At 43.1% G+C, this 22,848-nt stretch overlaps 1 protein-coding gene across 4 annotated transcripts in view; it reads left to right on the top strand.

Annotated features, from left to right (window-relative positions):
- IL1RAPL2 (interleukin 1 receptor accessory protein like 2) overlaps nucleotides 1-5,191 on the top strand; it is a 491,080-nt gene extending 485,889 nt beyond the window's left edge. For all 4 annotated transcript variants that reach the window (XM_083595723.1, XM_083595724.1, XM_083595722.1 and 1 more), the window contains exon 11: nucleotides 2,477-5,191. In XM_083595723.1, the coding sequence (XP_083451849.1) occupies nucleotides 2,477-3,177 (701 nt within the window). In that variant the 3' untranslated portion in view covers nucleotides 3,178-5,191. The remainder of the gene's footprint in view (nucleotides 1-2,476) is intronic.
- The last annotated feature ends 17,657 nt before the right edge of the window (nucleotides 5,192-22,848 follow it).

Here is a 22,848-nt window from a genome sequence, read left to right as displayed (position 1 = left end):
CTAATAAAACTCTCTGTCTGCCCACCAAACTGCAATGCCTGTGATTCTTTGGGGGAATATATCTGCAGTTTAAATATAGGAACAGAAACATTGGAAGACATTGTTCCACTTTGCTTAGTGTTGTCTACACTGACTGGCAGCAGCTCTCCAGGGTTTCTGCCTGCAATCTCTCCAAGCGTGACCTGAAAATGCTGGGAATTGAACCTGGGACCCTCTGTGTGAAAGGCAGGTGCTTTACCACTGAGCTATGGCCCTTCCCCGATATGACCTGAGTCAATAAGTCTGAGTTCCAAAACTCTGTGCAGTGGAAGGGAGTGATTGTCTTGTCAATAGTAGTCGGGGAGGAAAATTTAATATTTTGTGTATTTGGTTAACTGGCTCTCTCTTTGTCCTTCAATCTCTTTCTTATGAAAAGAATAGATTTGGACAGTATCACTGGATCATCATAAAGAGCAAATTCCCCATTGTGGCCTATCCTAGGCAAGAGCAGTTCATAAAATATCTATAAAATGCCACCTGCATTTGTATTGCCAGATAATTCCTCCCTGAACCCATCTCCAGTGTAAATGCACACACCTTAAAACATTCTTATCTTATGTGTCAGAAGCATTTTCAAAAATGGTTGCCTGAGCTGGCATTCCAAAATTCTCATTTGACTTACAATAAATATGCCTTACCAGCATTATATTGATATGTCAGCAAAGCAATGTGTACTCCTGTGCTTTTTCTTAAAAAAAGCAAATTAAATTGAAACTGTGCACCAAGAAAAACTAGAAGAAATAAACTTTATATTTCCAAACAAATAAATTTTGCAAATGTATATATTTTCCCTTTGTTTGCATAATTTATTCTGCAGTTCCTGGTCATGCAGGGAGGAGCAATGAAGCAGAAGTGGTGTCATGATCCTGAGCTTGTAGGAAGACTAGAAAACTGAAAGGGGTGGACCTTTTTCAACCTGAGGGCCACATTCCCTACTGATTGACCTTCCAGGGGCCACAAGCCAGTGGTGGGTGGGGCTAGAAATGAAAGTGAGCAGGGCAATTAATGTAAATTTTATTTTCGGCAGTCAGCTAGTTTGTACACACACACCTTTATCATCCATCCAGACAAGCAATTCTAACCAGGTAAAACACTCAAGGTGTGTTACCTGGAAAGGAAACAGAGCAGGGTCAGTAGTGTGACTGGGTAAAGTTGTGGTCTAAGGAGAGTTCTGAGGGCAATCAGGCTTATAGAGCCACATTTGAATTTGAGGCACAGCTGGCTACGGAGCCAGAGGCCTAAATTCCTGGGACCCATATCTTAGGGGAAGCTAGCAGATGGTGGAATAAGTGCCAGAGATGGGGTACCAACGTTCAGGCAAAGCCCAGAGCTTACATGGAACATTTTGGAGCCTTCCCAAGCCAAAGGAGACAAACTTGCAGCCTGGGGGGTGAGGGGTGGGAGAGGAAGGCATCCTCTTCCAGGCTGTTCTTCAGTCTGCAGCCCTGATCAGCTCAGTGCAAGAGGCAGCAGGTTGAAAGCTTCCTGATTATAATCATGGTGGCTCTCAACTTGTGGCCAGCTCTCCAAACTGGGCCCCAGAAAACTGCCAAGAGAGAGCCAGGAAGAAGGACTCAGAAGTGACAATCCAGGGATTAGACCCAGTAAGTACCTTGCTGTGGTTGAAGGAAAAGCAGAGGAGTCTGGTCTACTTGCATAAATGGGGCACTGCCCTACCAGTTTGTTCTCCGCCAGCCCTCCTCCTTATGGATGGCCCTGGGGTGGTGGTGCTTGTCAGCTTCTTCCTCCTTAATCCGTGTAGAACTCAGCAGAGAGGAAGGTGGTGTCAAAAGTAGAATTAGTTGTTTCATGCACTAATTGTGCAGGAGTCTTAATGCTGTGCAACAGAGGAATCCAATTCAACAGCTGTGCTAGTGGTAACTTGTTGTGGAACACATTGCACAGTCTATTGTGGAACAAAGTTACCAGCAATCTGCTTGTGTATTTCATTGCACAACAGCATTCCACTCGCTCAAAATGTTTCTCCATCAGAACAAGTATACCACTACGTGACATCACCTCATTGGATACAACACAAAGTACATGCACTAGTAAATTATGATTTTCTGTGACTCCCATGCACATGTCCATGGCCTGTTTGGAGATGTGCATTTGCTCTTTGCATTTGAGGCATTTTACTGCAACAAATACATGTAAACCACTAGGATATCTGTGAAGCAAGAGATGACTGATCTACCTGGGCAGAAGCTCATGCCTTCTCCACAGGATATGTGAAAACAGAGAATGCTTAAGACATAGAGAAGGCACAGTCATCTCCTGAGTTCTCTTGGATAATCTAGAAAGACTGTAGAGCTGACCAAGGTATAAGGGAGTGCTTAGCCCCTACTTAAATTGCAAGGCTAATTTTTTAATTGTTACTTTGGTGCAGTATATATTTTTCTCTATTTTACTGTCTTTCTGCTTTTCCTGTTTACAGCATACCTTGACGATCTCTCCAGATGCATAGAACAAAGCCGAAGACTCATTATCATCCTAACTCCGGATTACGTTCTCAGGAGAGGGTGGAGTATTTTTGAGATGGAAAACAGACTGCATAACATGCTTGTCAGTGGAGATATCAAAGTGATTTTCATTGAATGCCCTGAATTAAAAAGCAAAGTGAATTACCAGGAAGTGGAATCTTTAAAGCACACTATTAAACTTTCCTCAGTCATCAAGTGGAGTGGCCCAAAAAGCAACAAACTGAATTCAAAGTTTTGGAAGACCTTGCTCTATGAAATGCCTGCAAAGAAAAAAGAGGTTTTATCTCGGCGCCAGGTCCTAGATTCTGCTGAACAGGGACTCTTTGGGGATCTTCAGGCGGTGCCTTCCATTGCTGTGACGGACACCTCTGCTTCCTTGGTTGCCTCTCAGGCCGACTTGACCGATTACCAACAACCGGATCCAGTGCAAACCAGACATTACTGCAGAGGATATGAGTATGACATGCAGTCTGCAACCTTGCCGTTAGCTGCCATAAGCAGTAATCACCACACTTACTGTAACATACCCCTGACGCTATTCAATGGACAGCTGCCTCTTAATAGCAGCATGAAAGAAACACAGGAATTCCATAGGAACAACCCCCTGCTACCATTGTCAACAAGGGAGCTTAGCTTCACCAGCGATATATGGTAGCAAAGATATAAGCATTTTGAAACTGATTTATTGAGCATCAGTGAGACAAATTATTAAAAGGACCTTGAACCCATATAACATCAGGTGCCAAAATATTTTGCCAAGTCACAAGTAACACACTTTTTGTACTTGAACCTCTTTGTTTACATTTCAAAAATTATTAGCAAGTGGTGGAGGAACCTACTTTTGTAGTTCACAAATAAGTTCATATCTTTTAATGTACAGTTTTAATGCTTCTTTATATGAAATATATATATATATGAGGGCATTGGAGAGTATTTTGAAGTAGAGTTTACAGCCTGACAATGGAGTGACATTTAATGCTATATGTGATAGTCTGTATTTATATATTAGTAATTCAGAGATATAAATGGATTTTTTTTTAATAGAAAGAACATAGGTAGGTAAGAACAACAACACAGTTTGAAAATTTGAAACATAACAAGCTACAATGAATTATTGTATTTTCAAATCATGCCTGAAGGACACATTCCTGTAAAGGAAATATTTTAGGACATCTTTCTTATAAGATAATCACCAATACGTTTTGGAAGGTGGTCCAGGTGAATGAACATTTGCAGGTGATAGCCTCTAGTTTTCATTCAGCAAATCCTACGCTTGGAGAACACGTTGTCCACTTCACTTCCTCCATCATTTCATCCTCAAGATATTTCTCGATTCAACTGAGTGGCTGCCATTGTGTTTTTCTTAAAGAAATTAGGACATTTAACAACAGTTTTGTTTCTGTAGGGTTTTTTTCTTTTAAACTTGTTTAAACTGGCTTTGCAGGTTTTTAAGAACTTTCTCCCTTTTGCATTTTATGTACCAATGGTATTGTCTTGTTAACCAGCTGCCGATTGGAACATTTCTTAGACTTCTTGACCTTGTAAAATTTGTATTAATGGTAATGTAAGTTTTGCACAGGAATATTATTATTCCCCCCTCCCTCTGTTTTCCAGATTTAAAGGTGTAACAGCTTACAAATTGACATTTGACAGAGAATGTCAGCAATAGAAAGAAAAAAATACAGCAATACTCACAAACAAAAGTGCTGCATTGTTCGGGTTACCAGTGGTATAACTTCAGTCATGTTGATAATCATCTAAAACAGAAGGAGAATTTGCATCCCTTGGGTACAACCCTGTAAAAGATTTGTTCTGAGCAAGTCCCATTGCATTGCTTTCAGTGGGCTACTTAGGATCAGTGATGGCTGGTGCCCATTGTGATTGTTGGGGTGGAAGAAAAGAAGATGGATAGCAGGTGAAACCAGAGCCAGTGACTGGCCACCTCCTGACTGGGTGCCTGTAAAAAGGCAGGCAGGCAGGCAGGTGCTAGCTGAGGGCAGGCAGGTTGGTGAGGCAATGCCCCTTTTGCCCCAAGGGACCAGTCACCACTGGTTCTTTTTTTACAAGAGCAACGTGGTTGCTGTTCCATTGTGGCTCCATCCCATGCCACTTCAATAATGTTATGAGGAGTTTCATCACAGGGGAAGGACCGACAATGTGGCCGCATCCTGCAACGGTATCGCCTGTTCTCGGCAGTGTGCAGACTCAGAGTGTCCTCATGCTAGGAACCCTGTGGCCTGTCCTTAGGAGTGGGTGGAGCTGATAGTTTCAGTTTCTCTCAGCTTCAGATTTTTCCAGTCATAAGTTCAGTTCTCCACACTTTTACACGTTTCTTTTTTAAATCTTCCTGAAAACCCATCAGCTGCTTAGTGCAATTTTGCATTAATATACACATTTTTGCAGAACACCCCGCCGCCGCTCCCGCCGCCAATATGTATGCTTCTCCTTTTTGTATCTTATTTTATTAATATATGTGTTTCTACCCACATTTTATCCTGGTATGTGTGTTTTTGTACAAATCAAATCTTGGCTGGAAAACTGCATTGCAAAACACAAGAGAAGTGCCCATTTCAAAGGATGGTAGTGTATTAGGTTCACATATTGTTTCAGAAAGTGCGAATTAGGTCGGTTCACCTGTAAATACAAACTGAATAAACTTTTGTCCCCCATTCCTACCTGTCCCACGTGATTTCTCCCACTCTCACAAGATAGGCTCTAGAGGGCAGTGATACTAAGTATTCCAAGACTGGATAACTTCCCCCAACACCACCTGGCTTTGCACTGAGCACTTAAGAATCTCAGAGCTGGCATGAGAGAATTATCCATCTCTCTTCACTTCTGGTTATCCGAGTTAACATGTTGCCCAACCAAAGACTGCACACCTTTTTCTTTTTCTTTTAATTTGGCCCTTGTAAACCACTATTTTGTCCCTGTTTCCTGCCACTGTGGGATGTCTTGTTCCAATAAGCTCGTGTGAGTCACTAAAATGATCACTCTTGAGGATTTAGAAGTTCAGCCTTTAAATGAGTGCTTGTGCTGGGGGTACCCTGATTCTAGCCTGCATGCAAAGAAATACATATGTATTTCTAATACACACTAAGGCATAGTTACCTCAGCAGAGTATGTGCTGCAGCAGCGGAGGTATGTTTTGAATTGTTGATATAACATATTTAGTATAGGATGTTGGGTAGGGCAGTGGTGCTTACCTGACCAGGTAGGCGGGTCACTGCTGCTTATGAGGAGGGAGAGGGACAACACGGTAGGGAGGTCAGCACTGTGCAACATAATTGTTCTCTTCAGTATGATTGCACAACGCTAACGTCTCTACCACCTTGCCCCTCCCACTTTCCTAGTACGCAGCAATGAATTTGCTGCCCGGACAGGAAAATGCTGCTGCCCCACCCTCTGCTACTGCTACTGCTAAACCAAACATACACCTCATTGGACAGGGCTACTGTAGGGTTAAGTAACACAGCAGACCAGAACCTTTAGCAATGTGTGAAAAAAACTGCAGAGCAGCCTACAAAACAATTGCTAGCATAAGAATTAGGATATTTCAGATGTGTCGCTATTTTCATCTAAGAAGTGTTGGAGGATATGAATTATGTTTTAATTTAATAAATTTATGAATCAAAACAATACGAATTAATTGCCCTTACCTTACCTGAAGGTGGGGCTCAGCAGATCTTGGCTTGCCTAGGTAGCCCGTCAAACTTTGTTGTCACCATGACCCTGATGTGTCTCCAAAGTAAGGAGACAGGGTCTTCTGACGCTGGCCTGAGCTCTACTCCCAGCACAACTGTAGTGGGATGGGTACTCATCACCATTACACTAACCTTTAGGTCAGGGGTGGGGAAGCTTGATAGCCTGAGGACAGCATTCCCTTCTGGAAAATTTTCCAGAGCACCTGTGCCAGTGGCAAAAGTGGGCAGAGCAATGAATGTGAATGTAACTTTTGTATAGCAGGATAACTTACACACACACACACACCCCTCTGTCCTTCTTCCATGGAAGCAGCCAAGCAAAAACTATTGTGTGAAGTTGTGGAGCAGAGCCACATACCCTCCAACATTACTTTAATGAAAATCAGCAAGAGTGTCTCTTGGCGCTGCAGCGCAAATCAGCTTGCGTGGAGGAACACCTCTTTTGCTCCATTAATGTAAGAGCTGGCGTTTACCAGATACTAACTTTGTGTCCTGTATGTTTAATGCACCATCTTGTATGCATCTCCTAGTTGGCAAATGTAGAACTTATATTGATGTCCTTGGTTGGGTGGTGTGCATATGCTGCAATGAATTCCATGCTCATCGTGCATGCTTAGTTTCTGCAGAGAACTATCAATGCTTACCAGAAAGAACTACTGTCACAATGAAAACTGGGAGTCTCTTATGCAGTGGCGTAGCGTGGGTTGTCAGCACCCGGGGCAAGGCAAGTAATTTGCGCCCCCTAACCCGTGGATTTGCACCCCCTAACCCGTGGATTTGCGCCCCCTAACCTGTGGATTTGCCCTAACCCCAGATGTTGCGCCCGGTGCGGCCGGCCCCCCCTGCACCCCCCACGCTACGCCACTGCTCTTATGTACTTGTAATTCCCCTGTGTTGACAGAATGGTTCACACTCTGAGATCCCCCTCCCCTGTGCAAGTATGTGCCTACTTTGCAAAGCCAGCTGGGAAGTTTCCTGTTTGGAAAGGAAGTAACAATGGGATGCAAACCTGGCATTTTTGGTCAATGTGTGCACTTTTACATACATGTACACAGGAACATAGGGAGCTGGCCAATACTGAATCACAATGTACAGCTTAGTATTGTCTACACTAACTATAAGTGACTCTCCAATGCTTCCTCTTACAGAGCTAAAATTTTCCAGAGTGGCTTAACAATAATTCTCTCTCCCCAGGGAACTCTCAGATCTGTAGCTCTCTGCGGGGAATAGGGGTCTCCTAACAACTCTCAGCACCCTTAGCAAACTACATTTCCCAGGCTTCTTTGGGGGGAAGCCATGCCTGTTGAAAGTGGTATCATAGTGCAGATGGGGCCAAGCAATAGATTCAGTTGTTAGCTTCCATATAACTATAGAATGGCATAGAAAGCACTTGCGGCATCTACTTAGGGACAAGAGAGAAGTTTGATTACAACGTAAAGAGAGCTCACCAAACACTTTCTGAAAAGGTTCTCTAACCACAAGAATGCCAAAAATAAATAATTAGTGAAAATAACATACAAAAGGGCATCCTATGGAAGGGGGAATTGTGCCTGCTAATTGTTTTTTGCCAGGCATTATTGTGTACAAAAATGCATATAAACAGAGAAATGTGCATGAAATTGCAAAATGAAAATGCACAATAATATGCATGCAAGTTGTTGTGGGGTTTGGGGGTGGGGGTGTAAGGCCGAGCATTTAAGAATAGGATGACCTGAACTTAAGGCTGGGGAAGTGAAACATGAAGAGAAACCAAAAGGGACAGATTTATCCAGCTCAGCATCTCTTACTTGGTTTAGCAAACATAACTGTGCTGCCTATATCCAAACACATATCAGGCATGCAAAAGCTTGGAAATGCATGCCTGGAGCTGCAGAAGACAGCCCTCCATGGCATTCCAGTTGTTTTCACACTTTTTTGCTTTGGACAAGACATTTGCTTCTTGCCAATTTACTGAGGAAGTTTATCACCTTGTTAAGCTGCCTCTGTAAGAGTTGGCATGGGCAGCAGTCACAAAATGAATGGCCCAGCATACCACAAAATCACTGGTGGAGGAAGAGGCATGCGGGGGGGGGAGAGTGCACCGCCCCCGGCAGTGCAATCCCAGCAGGCTGCCATCGCAGCTGCTCCCCCGCCCATGCTGGGCGCCATGCCCCTACGGGTGGCACGACATGTCCCCAGGATGCGCACCAGCCCCACCCCCGCCTGTTCTCCGCCACTGCACAAAATGACTGCCATGTCTAAAAGAGCAGTAAATGAGACAGAAGCACAAATTGCTGTGGTATCTCCACCACCACCACCACCATCAACAGTGGTGAAGAAACACTTCACCAGTCACTGCTTACAGGGAGAAGCTCTTTGCCCCTCTCCTCACATCAGAACAGAGTCAATGGTGGGTGCCCAGTCCTGGGATTATCGAATGAAATTTGGTCATGTTTCATCAGGGGGGTTCAAGCAGGAAGAACAAGCAGTCACATGTGCTCTGTGGATTTTTAAGGGGATATTTAGTAAGACCTTTCAAAGGCATCATAGGCTGTACTGGGAGGCAAACTGGCACCCTTCGGTGCATGTTGTCTACCCCATCCTAGGTTACGAAGCTGGCCTTGTGACACTGGCCAGCACACCAGTGAGCCAAGGTGCACATGCTACAGAATGGCCAGTCAGAGTTCACCCATCACTCGCTTGAGAGGAAGAGGGAGATTTGTGATAGCAGCCAGAAACCTGCCTGAAGATGGAACATGGCAGATGGGCTTTGAATGGGACATCTCCCTTCATGTGCTTTAGCAATCCTAGGATTAGGGGAGAGGCAGCTTCCAGGTGCCAAGTTCCCTCTGCTGAAACTCTTCTAGTCAACTGCAAAAGGTACAGGGGCCCAGCCCTCTCTTGCATCCGGACTCAGATGCTTGTATTTTGCAGGCTGTATTGACAAGTAAATGTATAAGTCACTGCCACTAAGTAAATAGCCGTCTGAATCCCCTTTGAAATGGTCTCAAGTGGCTTTTTCCATCACCCACCTATTAAAATATTAAACAAGTGCCAGTGTGTGCTGTGAAGAGCAAATCAATCTGCTGTCCCAAGATACATAAGAACTGACCCCAATAATCCATCCACTCAAGTCCTGTGCTCCTCTGTAGCTACTTTCCCAGGTCTTATCCTGTAATCCTTAAAATATGTTTTCAAATGCTATTCACCTTTCCTGTTGCTAGAATTGTTGGAAGTTTCCCCCTCCACTCCCTGTTTCCTGTCTGCTATGCATTCATTTTATCCCAACACAAAACTATGAAATTAATTTTAATTTATTACACAGCACAGAACTCTTAACCTTTGTAGTCAAACTCCCAAGGCACGCTAGGTTGCATAATATATTTTTCTATGGAGTGTCAAAGAGATCATTATGCCATTATTACCCCTATATCACAAGGGAGAAATGAGATTTTCAAAAATTTCACTGTTGTGGTTTTTTTTTTTAAGAATCCTACTCCCCAAAATGTATTTACACTGGTTTATGTTCTTGTAAATGGGAAAATGTGCAGCTTATAATGACTGGGAGAGATGAGGAACTCTCTATGAAAAGAGCTGTATATGGTTAAATGAAACTGTGTTTTTCATTCATTTTCATTTCCGCACTGTTTAAGCTCTGGTTCTTTCACAAGGAACATGGAGCACTATATTGAGCATGAAAATAGATGCAAGGACTTCTGCTTTATTAATCAATTATTTTATTCTATTTTGCAATGATCAGAATGTGAGCATCCTGTATTTCAGGAGCCGTGGCCATGATCCATTAAGTTGACCTTCAATTGCAAAGTATATTTTGGCAATGTTTGGTAGAGTTGGTGGAGAAATTCTGCTCAGTTTCCATTTAAAGGTGGCTCTATCAAATTCACACTTTTTGAAATGGGATGAGAACCGAAACACAGCCATCCTTCAAAATTTGCATTATGTGATGTTTATGATGCAGTCTGCCAACCAATAAATGTTTATGAAAAATAAATGCATTTATTGGAGAAAGGGTCACAAAATGGAATGTTTTCATGAAAAAAATATACAAAAATTGTTCGTGAAAAATGTGCACATTGACCTGTGTATATTAGGAGCAATTCAGACTAAAATGCTGATGGGTTCTCATGACGATTCTTCTTTTTTAATCACAAATTGCTCTAGAAATGTGAAGAGCTGAATTTATGATGGGAAAATGAGAAATGGAAAGAACTGAAATTGCCTGATCCATCCATTTACTACTGTACAGTGATCTCTTTGAATATAGTTTTCCTTTACCATTTTCACTGTTATGATTGTCTTCTGTATCTCTGTATACCTTAGATCTAGATAACATCAGAGACTTCGAAGTTGTGTATTGCATAATTCAACAATGTACAGTGGTACCTCTGGTTATGAACTTAATTCGTTCTGGAGGTCCGTTCTTATCCTAAAACCATTCTTAACCTGAAGCACCACTTTAGCTAATGGGGCCTCCTGCTGCTGCCACGCCAGCGGCGCATTATTTCTGCTCTCATCCTGGGGCACAGTTCTTAACCCGAGGTAATATTTCCGGGTTAGCAAAGTCTGTAACCCAAGGTGTTTGTAACCCGAGGTACCACTGTATACATAACTTGGGATCTTGGCATGACACTTCCCCTTTTGCTTTTGAGGGTGGGGAGGACTGGGTGGAGAGGACTTTTCTTCCTCTCAAAATGGCTCCATGACATTCACTTGGCAAGGACTCTCTTAACCAAATGGAAGGTTATGGGCATGACTTACCAGCCATTTAAACTAAAATATGATTACATCTCCCCCACCCACCCACCCAATTGGTAGCGACATAGCACAGAGGTTTTGCGTACTCTTGGATCCTGCAAGAGAATCTCGGGTTAAAAGGCTTGCATAGCAACTAGTGAGGAAAAGACACTACAACACAGGTCACATTCACCCATGGGCAATATCCAGAAACCACATTCTAGCAGTGGGCAAGGCTAGAGGCAAACGTTGGCAAAGAACCACATGTCAATTCTACCTTTGTACAATAGCCAAGTTTCTACACTCACTAACACACCTTTCCCTTTCCAGGCTTATCAATCCAATGCCATAGTCAAGCCAGGCAAAAACACTTGAGAAGGGTGCTAAACAGAAATGGTGAGGGTTGTAGCCTGGGCAAAGTCCTGAGAGCCAGCTGGAGAGGCTTAGCTTCCCAGCCTGAGGTCTCATGTGCCCTGCCGGGCCTGTACAGAGTGGGCTGGGGGACAGCTGGGTACACTTGCTCCAGGCCTCAGAGGGGTTAACCAACTGGGGGACCCCACCAGGGACTGGCCACTTCTCTTTTTCTTTTTTTAAGTTCGTGGTTTCATTCTAACAAGTTTCCTGCCCTGGGCCTTAGACAAGCTCTGCAGGAGGCAAATACTTTGACCTGGTGTGAAGCAGTTTCATATGCATTTGAGAACCTATGGGTGATATCCAACTAAGTCATACTCAGAGTAGACACGCCGTAATCAATGCACCTACTGTAACACTGAATGTCACCCATTGTTTTCCAGCATGGGAAATGGCAGAACACCTGTTTTCAAGGTTGATTTATACAGCTGTATATTCAATTCCTTGTCATACTGATTTTTTTTTTCAATTTTCATTTGCTTTAAGCTTACCATAGGTAATCCTGTTAATTATCCTCATAATATTTCCAGGTTCCTTTGGGTGCGAGACAGATAGATATTTTATTATTCATAGAAGGTGGATTCTAAAATTCACCAAAAATGGAAGTGTGCAGAAATACACTGTAAACAAAAAATCCCTCACAAGAGGGATTGGGATTTCAGTGTTCTTCACCTGGCCTGGGAGAGTTGCACTGTCACCCACTTCGCAGAATTCATTTAATGGACAATTGTCTCTACTAACTCCTCAGAAATGTTAGCTCCCATAGATTTTCAAACATGGCATTGCCAGAGCCAATCACTAAAATGAATGGTGAGAATACAGGGCTTTTGAATATTTTATAAGTGATGGAGAAAATTGCACAATACTTTACAGAGGAAACATGAAAAGAGATGGGAGAGTGCAGTAATTCATTGTGTTCCTACAAACAAGTGAGGAATGTTGATTCTGTTTTCCTTGCTGTTGAGGAACACTTAACCTTCCTTCCCTTTCTTCATTAAGCGTTGGGCTGAAGTACCAATTTGAGTCCAATGTTTAGACGACAGTGAAAAATGCCAGGTTTCTCATGCACACATAATTACAAGAAAGGAGCATTTAATATTCACAAAGACGGTGATGTAACATTCATTCAACCTGCTTGAAGACAATTAAAGCAGAGTTTAATGGGATCACTTTGAAGGGAAAACTCAAAATATTTGAAGCCAATCAGAAGTTCCCTCTTTCTCTCTCTCTCTTTCTCTCCCCTCAAGCCATTTATGATTTAAATTGTAAAGTGGGAAACCTGCCAATAAAAGCAGATAACAAGCTGCCAGCATTTTATTGCATTGCAATATAGCCGAGCTGGAATATAAATAAGTGTTTTACAAAGGTAGTGGGATCAGGAGATAATCAGATTAGGAAATTTAGGTGGTGAAAGGTTACCACAATTTAAAATAGAGCCTAGTGCTTGCACCAATATTTAGCATATAAAGATTTATGTGACTTAGAAATAAAAATATGGGGAAATATGCTTTTGCATCCAGTTGCAAGTGAGTAGGCCAGCTAATAAAACAAGGGCATTTTTATCAAGTGGTTTGGGCAAGTCATGCTCTCTTAGCTTAATAACCACCTCAGAGGGGCTCTCTGAGGCTAAACCGTTCCTGTGAATTCTATGGAGGAAGGAATGAACTACAGCCAAGGATGTCTCCAAGTTCAATGACACTCTGTGAAAAGTACTCTCTGACAGCTGCTTTGGATAAGCTTTGGGTAGGTAGCACAGCTCAGTGGTACAGCATGCACTTTTGCATGCAGGTGATCCCCAGGTCAGTTCCACAAATTTCCAGGTAAGTCTGGGAGAGAACCCAGTCTGAAACCCTGGAGAACTGCCACCAGTCAATGGAATTGGTGTAAGGCATGTTTCCCTTGGATATACCTGGCGGCAGCAGTTCCCCAAGGTTGGCTAGAAGGTGCTGTTTTAATTTATCACTATGACCTTGACTGTCCAGTGTGTGTGTGTGTGTGTGTTTTAAAGTAAATTGTGGTTCACAGACCCAGCCACCTGGAGAGCAGGGAATCATCAGGGCTCGTGAGTTCTCCTATACCCCCGGCAGCCAGTAGTGCTACCGGGGAAGAATTTGGGGGTAGAAGTCATAAGCCCCCTCAGAAGAAGAAGCAATGCTCTGTCTCCAGGCTTGAAGGTACCATGCTTCCAAATGCCAGTTGCTGGAAACCACAGAAGGGAAAAGCTACTGACTCACATGTGTGCATGAAAGGGTTAAACTGAGCTCTGAGCCCAAGTTACCATGGATGGGACAAAGCAGGCTCTCAGCAACCTTTGATTCTCTTCTCCCCCACTCTGTTGTGCTTTCTCCAAGAAGCTGAAGCCAAACACGGCTCCCAGCTCATGTAGAAAAGCAAGTGAATGAATCTCTCTAAAATGAGATTTCTACTGCCTGCATCTTTGCAAAAACACAAAGACTGCATGATTCTTTTGTAAGGAAACCCAAGTTATTTCTTGTTATGTCGATTGGAACCTTTTCCTTCTTTATTTTACTGCCAATGGATGGAGATTTGTTTGCTGTAACTTCTGAAATTCTGTGAGTAAAATCTTCACTTATTTGAACAGCTAAGTGTCTGTAATTTACTCTAGCCTAAGTATTTTCATGGGGAACATTTCTTTAAAGGTGGATGGTGGCAGATGTAAATCTAACCAAGTTTTAGTATGCTTGGAGCAATTGCCACTGTGTTAACTCTGCTATGAAAGAGTAAGAATATCTTTTCCAAATCACTCTCTCTAACATCAGGTTTGGGGCCCAGGCAGTATGTAGATTGTTGAGAGACATGGTTTGCCTTTTGAGTTTTGAGTTTTGTTTTGAGACTTCTTTTTGCTCTTTTGTTCTTGCTAAGGAGGTTAGAGACCCATCCCCCCTTTCTTTTTTCTTTTCCCCATCTACCAGCTTTGTGTCCCAATTTAGGCTAATCTAGTCTCTATACACTTTTTAAATATATTTTTTCAGCATTGTTTTTTGTTTTTTCAGTTTTGGTTGGATTTTTTTGTGCATTTTGGGGTAACTTGTATTTTTACCAAAGCATCCCAGAATCCAATGAGTAGGCATAGCTTCACCCCTGCAAAGCTTACTAACTCCACATATGCCCAATGGAAAATGAGATTGGAGATCCTGTTAAAGGGGCATTAAAATGCATTAAGAATTCCCAGACCCACATATGATGAGGAAGCATGCAAATATGTTAGGGAAAGTTATTTTGCCATGAGGATCATTGCACAAAGCTTAGAGCAGGGTTTCCCAAACTTGGGTCTCCTTCTGCTTATGGACTACAAATCCCACCATCCCTGGCCACTGGTCTTGCTAGCTAGGGTTGATGGGAGTTGTAGTCCAAAAACAGGTGGACACCCAAGCTTTGGAAACCCTGGCTTAGAGAATCCATGCAGATCCATGTTGTTGTTGTGGCTGCTGTTGCTATTATTAATTAATTATCTATACCCCACCTTTTCCCCTGTTGCGACTAAACAATGTGAATCCGCAAATGAGGTTTTAAGGAAACTGGAATTTGCATTTGGCATTTTTAGGAAGCGGTTTCAGCCCAGATGGGTGAAGGAACTTCTTGGGCCAAGACTAAATTCCAAAACAGACTGTGGCAGTCTTTAACAGTCTAGAAGCCACAAATTGGAACATTGTGATTGCTAAGGGTGAATGCAATGTAGATCCAAGGCAAGAGATCCAGCACTTTAAGATGCAGAGTAAAGATGCAGATCCAAGAGGCAATAATGTGGTTGATGTTTTACATGTTCCAAGTCTGATCTGCAATAGGCTAAATGTTTCTGCATTGAACAAGAAAGGGTTTGCAGTGCACTTTGAGAAGGGCAAATGCCAAGTTGAAGATGATGCTTTATATGCTGAAACAAACCTAACTACAGTGGTACCTCGGGTTTAGTACTTAATTCGTTCCAGAGGTCCGTTCTTAACCTGAAACTGTTCTTAACCTGAAGCAACACTTTAGCTAATGGGGCCTCCCGCTGCTGCCGCGCCACCAGAGCACAATTTCTGTTCTCATCCTGAAGCAAAATTCTTAACCCGAGGTACTATTTCTGGGTTAGCGGAGTCTGTAACCTGAAGCATATGTAATCCGAGGTACCACTGTAATGGCATCTATGAAGCAAATCGCTTGACAAGAGGTAGCAGGTGTTTCTCATACCCAGCGGAAGGATGAAGCCACCCTGGAGCTCTGGCATAGCATGGAGTGCTACACTGACAACCTGATTTGTGCATGTGCTTGAAAAGATTACACAGAACTTGTGAACTATTTAAATAAACAAGTGGAAATCAAATAGTTAGGGAATGTGAATTTCTACTTTGAGGTTCACACAGAAAAAAAGTGAGATAGATCTTCTCTTCTGAACCAGAGACAGAAGATCATAGATCTACCAAACACCCTTGGACTGAAAGACACTAAACCAGTACATACACCCATGACCACGGACTTTGAAAAGGGGAAGGATGAATCCACATTGTTGCCAGACAACACTGAGTTCAGATCAGCCCTAGGGAAGCTCCTGTACTTAACTACAACTGTAGACCAAGCATTGCAGACACAGTGGGAATCTTATGCCGAAAGACAGGTTCTCTCAGTGAAAGAGATTGGACAGCCAGCACACTGACCAAACCTCTACCTAGAGACAGCTTTGAGAACCTGCAAGTCAAAGATTTTAAAGATTTTCTTCATTTCTTCAAAAACCAAATCCCTGCTTGGATTTGTTTCAATTAACTTCTGCAAATTGATATATGATTAGAAAAAAGATAATTAAAAAGAATTACAAAGAGAGATAATAAGTAGACAAATGGAAACAGATTACTAAAGTTGATATTAGACCCCCCCATAGAGGACGAAGGAAGTCAACAAAGAAAATGGATATGAAATTTGGTTACATATATCGCTTATTTTTAAGATATGTGTTTATTTTAATCGTTATTTTCTTTTTCTTCTTTTTTCTTTTTGTTAATATTGTTAAGATTGGGTTTTTTCTGTTTTGTGTATTAACATATTTTTATTATGATTTTTTCACTTTTTATGTTTAACTGTTATGTTTGTATGTCAAGTTTATCTGTCAGCATATAAATAAAAAAATTAAAGACAGAAAAAAGAAGAAAAGAGGTCAAGATGGGATTTGGGAGTTCTTAACATGTTATATTTTGTATATCTATGCATGTGCTCATCAGAGAAGGGCAATTATTGTAATATACAGTTATTAGCTTACACTTGTGTGCATGAAATGGTTAACCTGAGCCCTGAGCTCAAGTGACCATGGGTGCGACATAGCAGGCTCCCAGCAGCCTTTGATTCCCCACCTCTCTCTGTTGCTTCTTTGAAGCTGCAGCCAAGCATGGCTCCCAGCTCATGTAGTAAACCAAGTGCATGAATCTCTCTTAAAGGAGATTTTTACAGCCTGTTTCTTTGCTAACACAAAAACTGCATGATTCTTCTGTAAGGAAACCAAGTCATTTGGAACATTTTCTTCTTTGCTTTACTGCCAGCCAATGGAGACTCGTTTGCTGTAACTTCTGAAACTCTGTGAGTAAAGCATACACTTATTTGCAAAGTCAAGTGTCTGATTTATTCTAGCCTAAGTATTTTCATGGGGAACAATTGCTTAAAGGTGAATGAGGGCAGATGTACATCTAACAAAGTTTTAATGTGCTTGGAGCAATATCCATTCAGCTAACTGTGCTACAAGAGAGTAAGAATCTCTCTTCCAAACCTCTCTCTCCAACAAAGTGTTCTTGGAGTTTTGTATGCAGGCTTTCCATAGGCATTTTGTTGGCTACTGTAAGAGTAGGATGCTGGACTAGATGGGCCATTAGCCTGATCCAGCAGGTTGCTATTCTGTTCTAAAGCAGGAGGGTCCCTAGATACAGCAGGCAGCGACCTTTCCAATAGGTAGAGTGAGGTCTGCCTCAAGCAGCAGATCCAGGAGAATGGCAAGACGTTGGATCACAGAGCTGGGAGTGGCCTGCCCTGTGCTATGCCTGGCTCTCAGGTACAGTAGAAGATGCTGCCCAGTGTTGAAGGTCCATCAGCCAGTTCAGTTTGCTTCTGTACGTGGAATGGGAGGCAGTGCCATCTTTTCCTTTGAGGCAGCGCAGAGTCTTCGGCTGCCTGTCTCAGGAGGTCTGGGTTACAACATCTTTGTTTAAGTGAAGTAATGCACATCACCATCTAAAGATGGCCAAGGGTCTAAAATTTATCCAGGGTCTAAAATTACCTGCAATGCTCCCTCATCTCTCTCAAGGCCATGGATGGGGAACATTCAAGCTGCCAGATGTTGAACTACTGCTCCCATCAGCACCGGCCTGCATGGCCAATGGTCAGGTATGATTGGAGAGATATATGTGATTCTTCCTTTCCATCTACTGGCAACCTTCTTATATTAACCCATTCATCCATTTCTCACTTATTTGCTGGGCTGTCTGTGGTTATTTTGGGAAAGCTTTTTAGCCTGTAACTGTTGCTATCTCTGTGGGCCTTCCTCAGGAGTCTTCCCCAGGCCCAGTCCTTTATAGACTTGCAGCTGTGATAGAGAGGCCCTGAGGTAGTGCCATTTTTCTTTTGTCCCAAAACTGCCGCTGGTCAAGCAGGTTTGGTGTATTTTTGAAAGAGCACCAAATACCCTGCCCACACACACAACTGCAAAACCTGTTTTCCAGATGTGAAGGTGTGATGCCCACAACACCATGAACTCTCTCTTTCAAAATGTCTTCAGGGAAAGGGGAACAGCCAGCCCCCATGAAGTTCATATAAAGTATTGTGGCATTGTCACGAATTAAAGGTAAAGGTAAAGGGACCCCTGACCATTAGGTCCAGTCGTGGCCAACTCTGGGGTTGCGGCGCTCATCTCGCTTTATTGGCCGAGGGAGCCGGTGTACAGCTTCCGGGTCATGTGGCCAGCATCACTAAGCTGCTTCTGGCAAACCAGAGCAGACACAGAAACGACGTTTACCTTCCCACTGGAGCGGTACCTATTTATCTACTTGCACTTTGACGTGCTTTCAAACTGCTAGGTTGGCAGGAGCAGGGACCAAGCAACAGGAGCTCACCCCATCGCAGGGATTCGAACCGCCAACCTTCTGATCGGCAAGTCCTAGGCTCTGTGGTTTAACCCACACTGCCACCCACGTCCTGTCACGAATTACTTCAATATTATTTAATGTTTAACTGCTACCCTTGACAGCCAACATATTCTGCCATTCTTTGGAAGTCTGGTGTGCTAACGTTGCAGGAGATTTTCCAAGACACAAAGCAGCAGCTGCTGTTGTTTTTTATTTTCCTTCAATTCAGGGCATTGTCACATTGTTAAGCAAAAGACTGAGGTCTTCAAAGTTGCATCAAGGACTGAGTTGCCTGTTGTTATTTTGCACATCCAGATGGCTGCGAAACACCTTCAGCCACAAACTATTGGACAGGGAAAGTGGAGAAAATAGAATATTGTTACAACAGCGTCTCCTGACACACAACGCTGGCACAGACCAGAGTCATATGGTACAAATGGGTGTGGGAATGTTACCAAAAATCTGCAAGAATCAGCAATATAAGCTGCAAAAGACATAACTGTTGCAAAAGCCTGCTCAAATAACCTTTGGGCTCACTCGTCATTTCCCTACTGGGCAGTCAAAACGATGTATTTCAGAAAGAATATATGCTCTCTGTCCCTTCCCACCTCCAGAGAGCAAAGAAAAGTCTATAGATCAGATCCAGAGATCTTGCTGAACCCAGCAAAGTCAGTTTCCTTTTCCAAATGGGCAGGTGAGTTACAGGCACTGAAGGGAGCCTAGGACTTGCCTTTCTTGGAGGAATGAGGTTACAAGCATAGGCCAAGTGGCCACTGGAGTCATTATAGCACAGCAGAGAGAGAAAACTTGTGTTTTTGGGAGGCAGGTTCTAGGTACAGTATATATAAAGGTAAAGGGACCCCTGACCATTAGGTCCAGTCGTGGCCGACTCTGGGGTTGTGGCGTTCATCTCGCTTTATTGGCCAAGGGAGCCAGCGTACAGCTTCCGGGTCATGTGGCCAGCATAACTAAGCCACTTCTGGCGAACCAGAGCGGCGCACGGAAACGCCGTTTACCTTCAAGCTGGAGCGGTACCTATTTATCTACTTGCACTGTGTTGCTTTCGAACTGATAGGTTGGCAGGAGCAGGGACCAAGCAATGGGAGCTCACCCCATCGTGGGGATTTGAACCCACAGCGCCACCCACGCCCCTATATATATATGGTATATAAATGGAATCATAAAATCAGCTGGACTATTTCAGACCACATATCAGCCATCAAAACTTGGGAGGGTTTATTGAGAGGGCAACTGTGCCCATGTACATGGGATTCCTCCAGACAATCCATTTATTAAGCATTCATCCTGATTTGCTTGCACAAAACTTGCATGGAAGTTTGATTATATTCCACCTTTATCAGAATCAAAGGAACCTTCCCAAAGATCTTTAGTGAGTTGGAGGACTGTTTACTGGTTTTTGGGAGGAACACGCAAGAGCTCCAGTAAGTGAAGCTCTTTCCATGGCAGGTTTCCCCCACTCTCCATTTGTTTATTTTCCTACCCCCACCCCCAATGCAAAGCTGTAAAGTGAGAATAAGTTGCGGCTCCACCATACAGGTCATTTGCAATTTGTGTGCATTCAGCTTTATGCATTTTGCTGAAAAAATAGAAAACAATAAAAAGGGGTCAGTGTCCAGCGGGGCAGATAACATGGACAATCTCATCTGCCATTGCACCTACATTGGGAGAGCATTTGGAGATGCAGGGAGAGTGTGTTATGACTGTACAAGATTTTGACATTATGTACTTTCCCCAGAATGCAAGCCCTCTATAAGTTGAGAATCAACTGCATTTAAAGCAGATATTTTAATCGGTGCCATAACATGGCAGAGCATGCACTCAGATGTTTAAAGAGCCACAGGTGACACTTGGCCTGCTGTTTGCCCACATGTTATTCTACATAACATGTGTGAGACTGTAGCATCCTGCTTGTGGTTAACGCTTAGCTGGAATGAAATTTTCAACGCAGCAATAGAGAAATTAAAATAATAATTTATTTGTCAGACAAATAAATGATAGGCACAGTGGTATATGGTTACCAAAAGCTCTGCCCATGCTCCAGCCCTGATGGCCAGCACTTATATTTCCTCAACCCAGCCCCCTTGCTCCTCCTTTGGCTGCCTCTGTCCAATCAGCCTGGTTGAAATTCCTATTGGCTGTTTGCTAGAACCAATCACAAAAGATACACCCATTTCCTATTACCTTTTATGGGAGACAAAGAGCTATATTTCCTTCTATCCATAAATGGCAGACAAGTAGCCATATATCTTACATTTGCCTCGACAAGGCACCTTAATTACCAGATCACCTTTTGCCCTTGTTGCCCCTCCATTCCAAAATAGATGGCTAAAACAGATGGCTCATGGTCTTACATTTTGTCTTAAACAGAGATCTTGGGTTCACATTCTCACACACCATCAATGAAATAAGAATCTAACATAAGAATCTAACATTTCTTACTTTCTAAATCCTTTGCATAATTACATTTAAGCCAACAAATCTCATACATTAACACAGATAGCTTTTTAGAAGAAAAGGCCTTTGCAAAGTAAAACTCTTCAGTTTACACCCCCCTTTCCCAGCCAGCTGCTTTTCCCATTAGCTCTTGCCCTTTAACCTTAGGAAAATGTGGCTAGTCTCTAACGGGAGGCACATGGTATTATTTTCTGTTAAACAATAAATCCTACTATTTACTAACTCTTAATTAGTGTTTTTGCAGCTTGATTTTATTCTGTAATATGTAGGGTCAGTGTAACCTTTGCTCCCAGCCTATAATTCCCTTTTACAACTTTGAGAATTTTGGCTCCTGCTATAAATCAGGGGGGGGGGGCTTGTCCAGGAAGATAAACATCTGCCAAAGTACTTAGCCAGCTGGTTTTCTGCCTGGCATGAAACATTTGCAAATCTTTAAGCTCATTTTAAAATACAGGCCTTGATCAGATGCCTCAAGGCTACAAAAGAGGCCCTGAATGGCAGGACTGGAAGTGCATGCTCTTTGGAGCTTGCCTTCTGTGGGGAGCCCTTCAGGATTTGTAAGCATCTGGGAGCATGCAGTGGGGAGGAGGTGTGTTCAGCTATCATGTGCCACCTGTGCAGGAGCAGCATGCAGACCCTTATGCTTGCTTGCTTGCTTTTGTAAAGAATAAAGTCTCCCCTTGTGTTCAATGAATGGTTGCTTCTGCTTTTGGGGGCTACAAAGAACAACCCAATTTAAATAGAAATCTCCCTAGCTCTAAGGCTCTTCTGGGTTGTCGCATTGGTTCCTGCAACTTTCCAGCTGTTTCCTGACACCTCCCTTGTGCCCCAACAGTTCTGCATGTGCCTGCACCTTCTCATGTCCCTAGCCACCATTTTCTTTGTGTTTTCCAGTTGGTCACAATGGCTGGCACTGCTGTCCTGGCATTACTAGGTCATAAACAGTTTCCCCTTACCCTTCAGGGTTTTGCCTTTCACTGCACTTGTGGTAAGGCCAGAAGTCCTGGGTCTACGGGAAGGTGCCTACACTTCACACCTGTGCTGTGTTTGGATCACTTGCTACATTCAAAGGCTGAGGGAGGGATTCTGTCTTCATACCAAATGCAGTGAGACCTGAGGTATTCTGCCTTCCTACAAGTGCTGTGAGTGGCGTATAGATATACCCTTACTCTAGATAAGCCAAGCCCCCTAGTGCAGTTAAAAAATAATAGTGTGCCCACTAGTGGCACCCTGCCTTATGGTTCTACATTCAACCAACCCTTCCCCCCCCACACACACACTCTACACCCCCACCCCAAAAAAATTAAGCTTCTGCTTTCAAACCTCCAGGAAGAGTTCCAAGAATGGTTACTGTTGCTTTTGCTGTTTGGGGACTGGAAATAATAACCTGGATAGGTACTTTGTTTTTGCCTTCTTGCAACTGCTTTCAGCCAGCACTCTGAGCTCTGAATCAGCTAACACCAGTTCTTTTGATTCAGAGCCCACAGATCAGCACGTCCAACAGGTAGATCGTGATTTACTGGTAGATCACTGACTCCCCCAAAGAACCTCAACAACTTTGGCTCCCCTAAAAAAGCTCAACATTTTAGCCCTGCACCCCCCCCCCAAAAAAAACTGTGCTTTCCTTCTTCCATAAAAAAAAGCTCAGTAAGTATGACCTGAACCCTTGAAAAACAGACCTTCCTCCTCCCTAACAAAAGCCTAACAACTTTGACCTGGATCCCTCAGAAACAGGCCTTCCTCCTGCCTAAAAAACCCTCAACAACTTTGACCTGAACCCCCCAAAAGGGGTAGATCACTGCCGGTTTTTAACTCTGTGAGTAGATCACAGTCTCTTGGTTGTTGGCCACCCCTGCCATAGATGAAGTGATGTGAAGCAGCTACTTCCTTGAGGATAAGCCC

The sequence above is a fragment of the Podarcis filfolensis genome (genome assembly GCF_964270895.1).
Source record: "Podarcis filfolensis genome assembly, chromosome: Z".
Taxonomy (NCBI): Eukaryota; Metazoa; Chordata; class Lepidosauria; order Squamata; family Lacertidae; genus Podarcis; species Podarcis filfolensis.
This window is presented reverse-complemented; position numbering and strand designations above follow the sequence as displayed.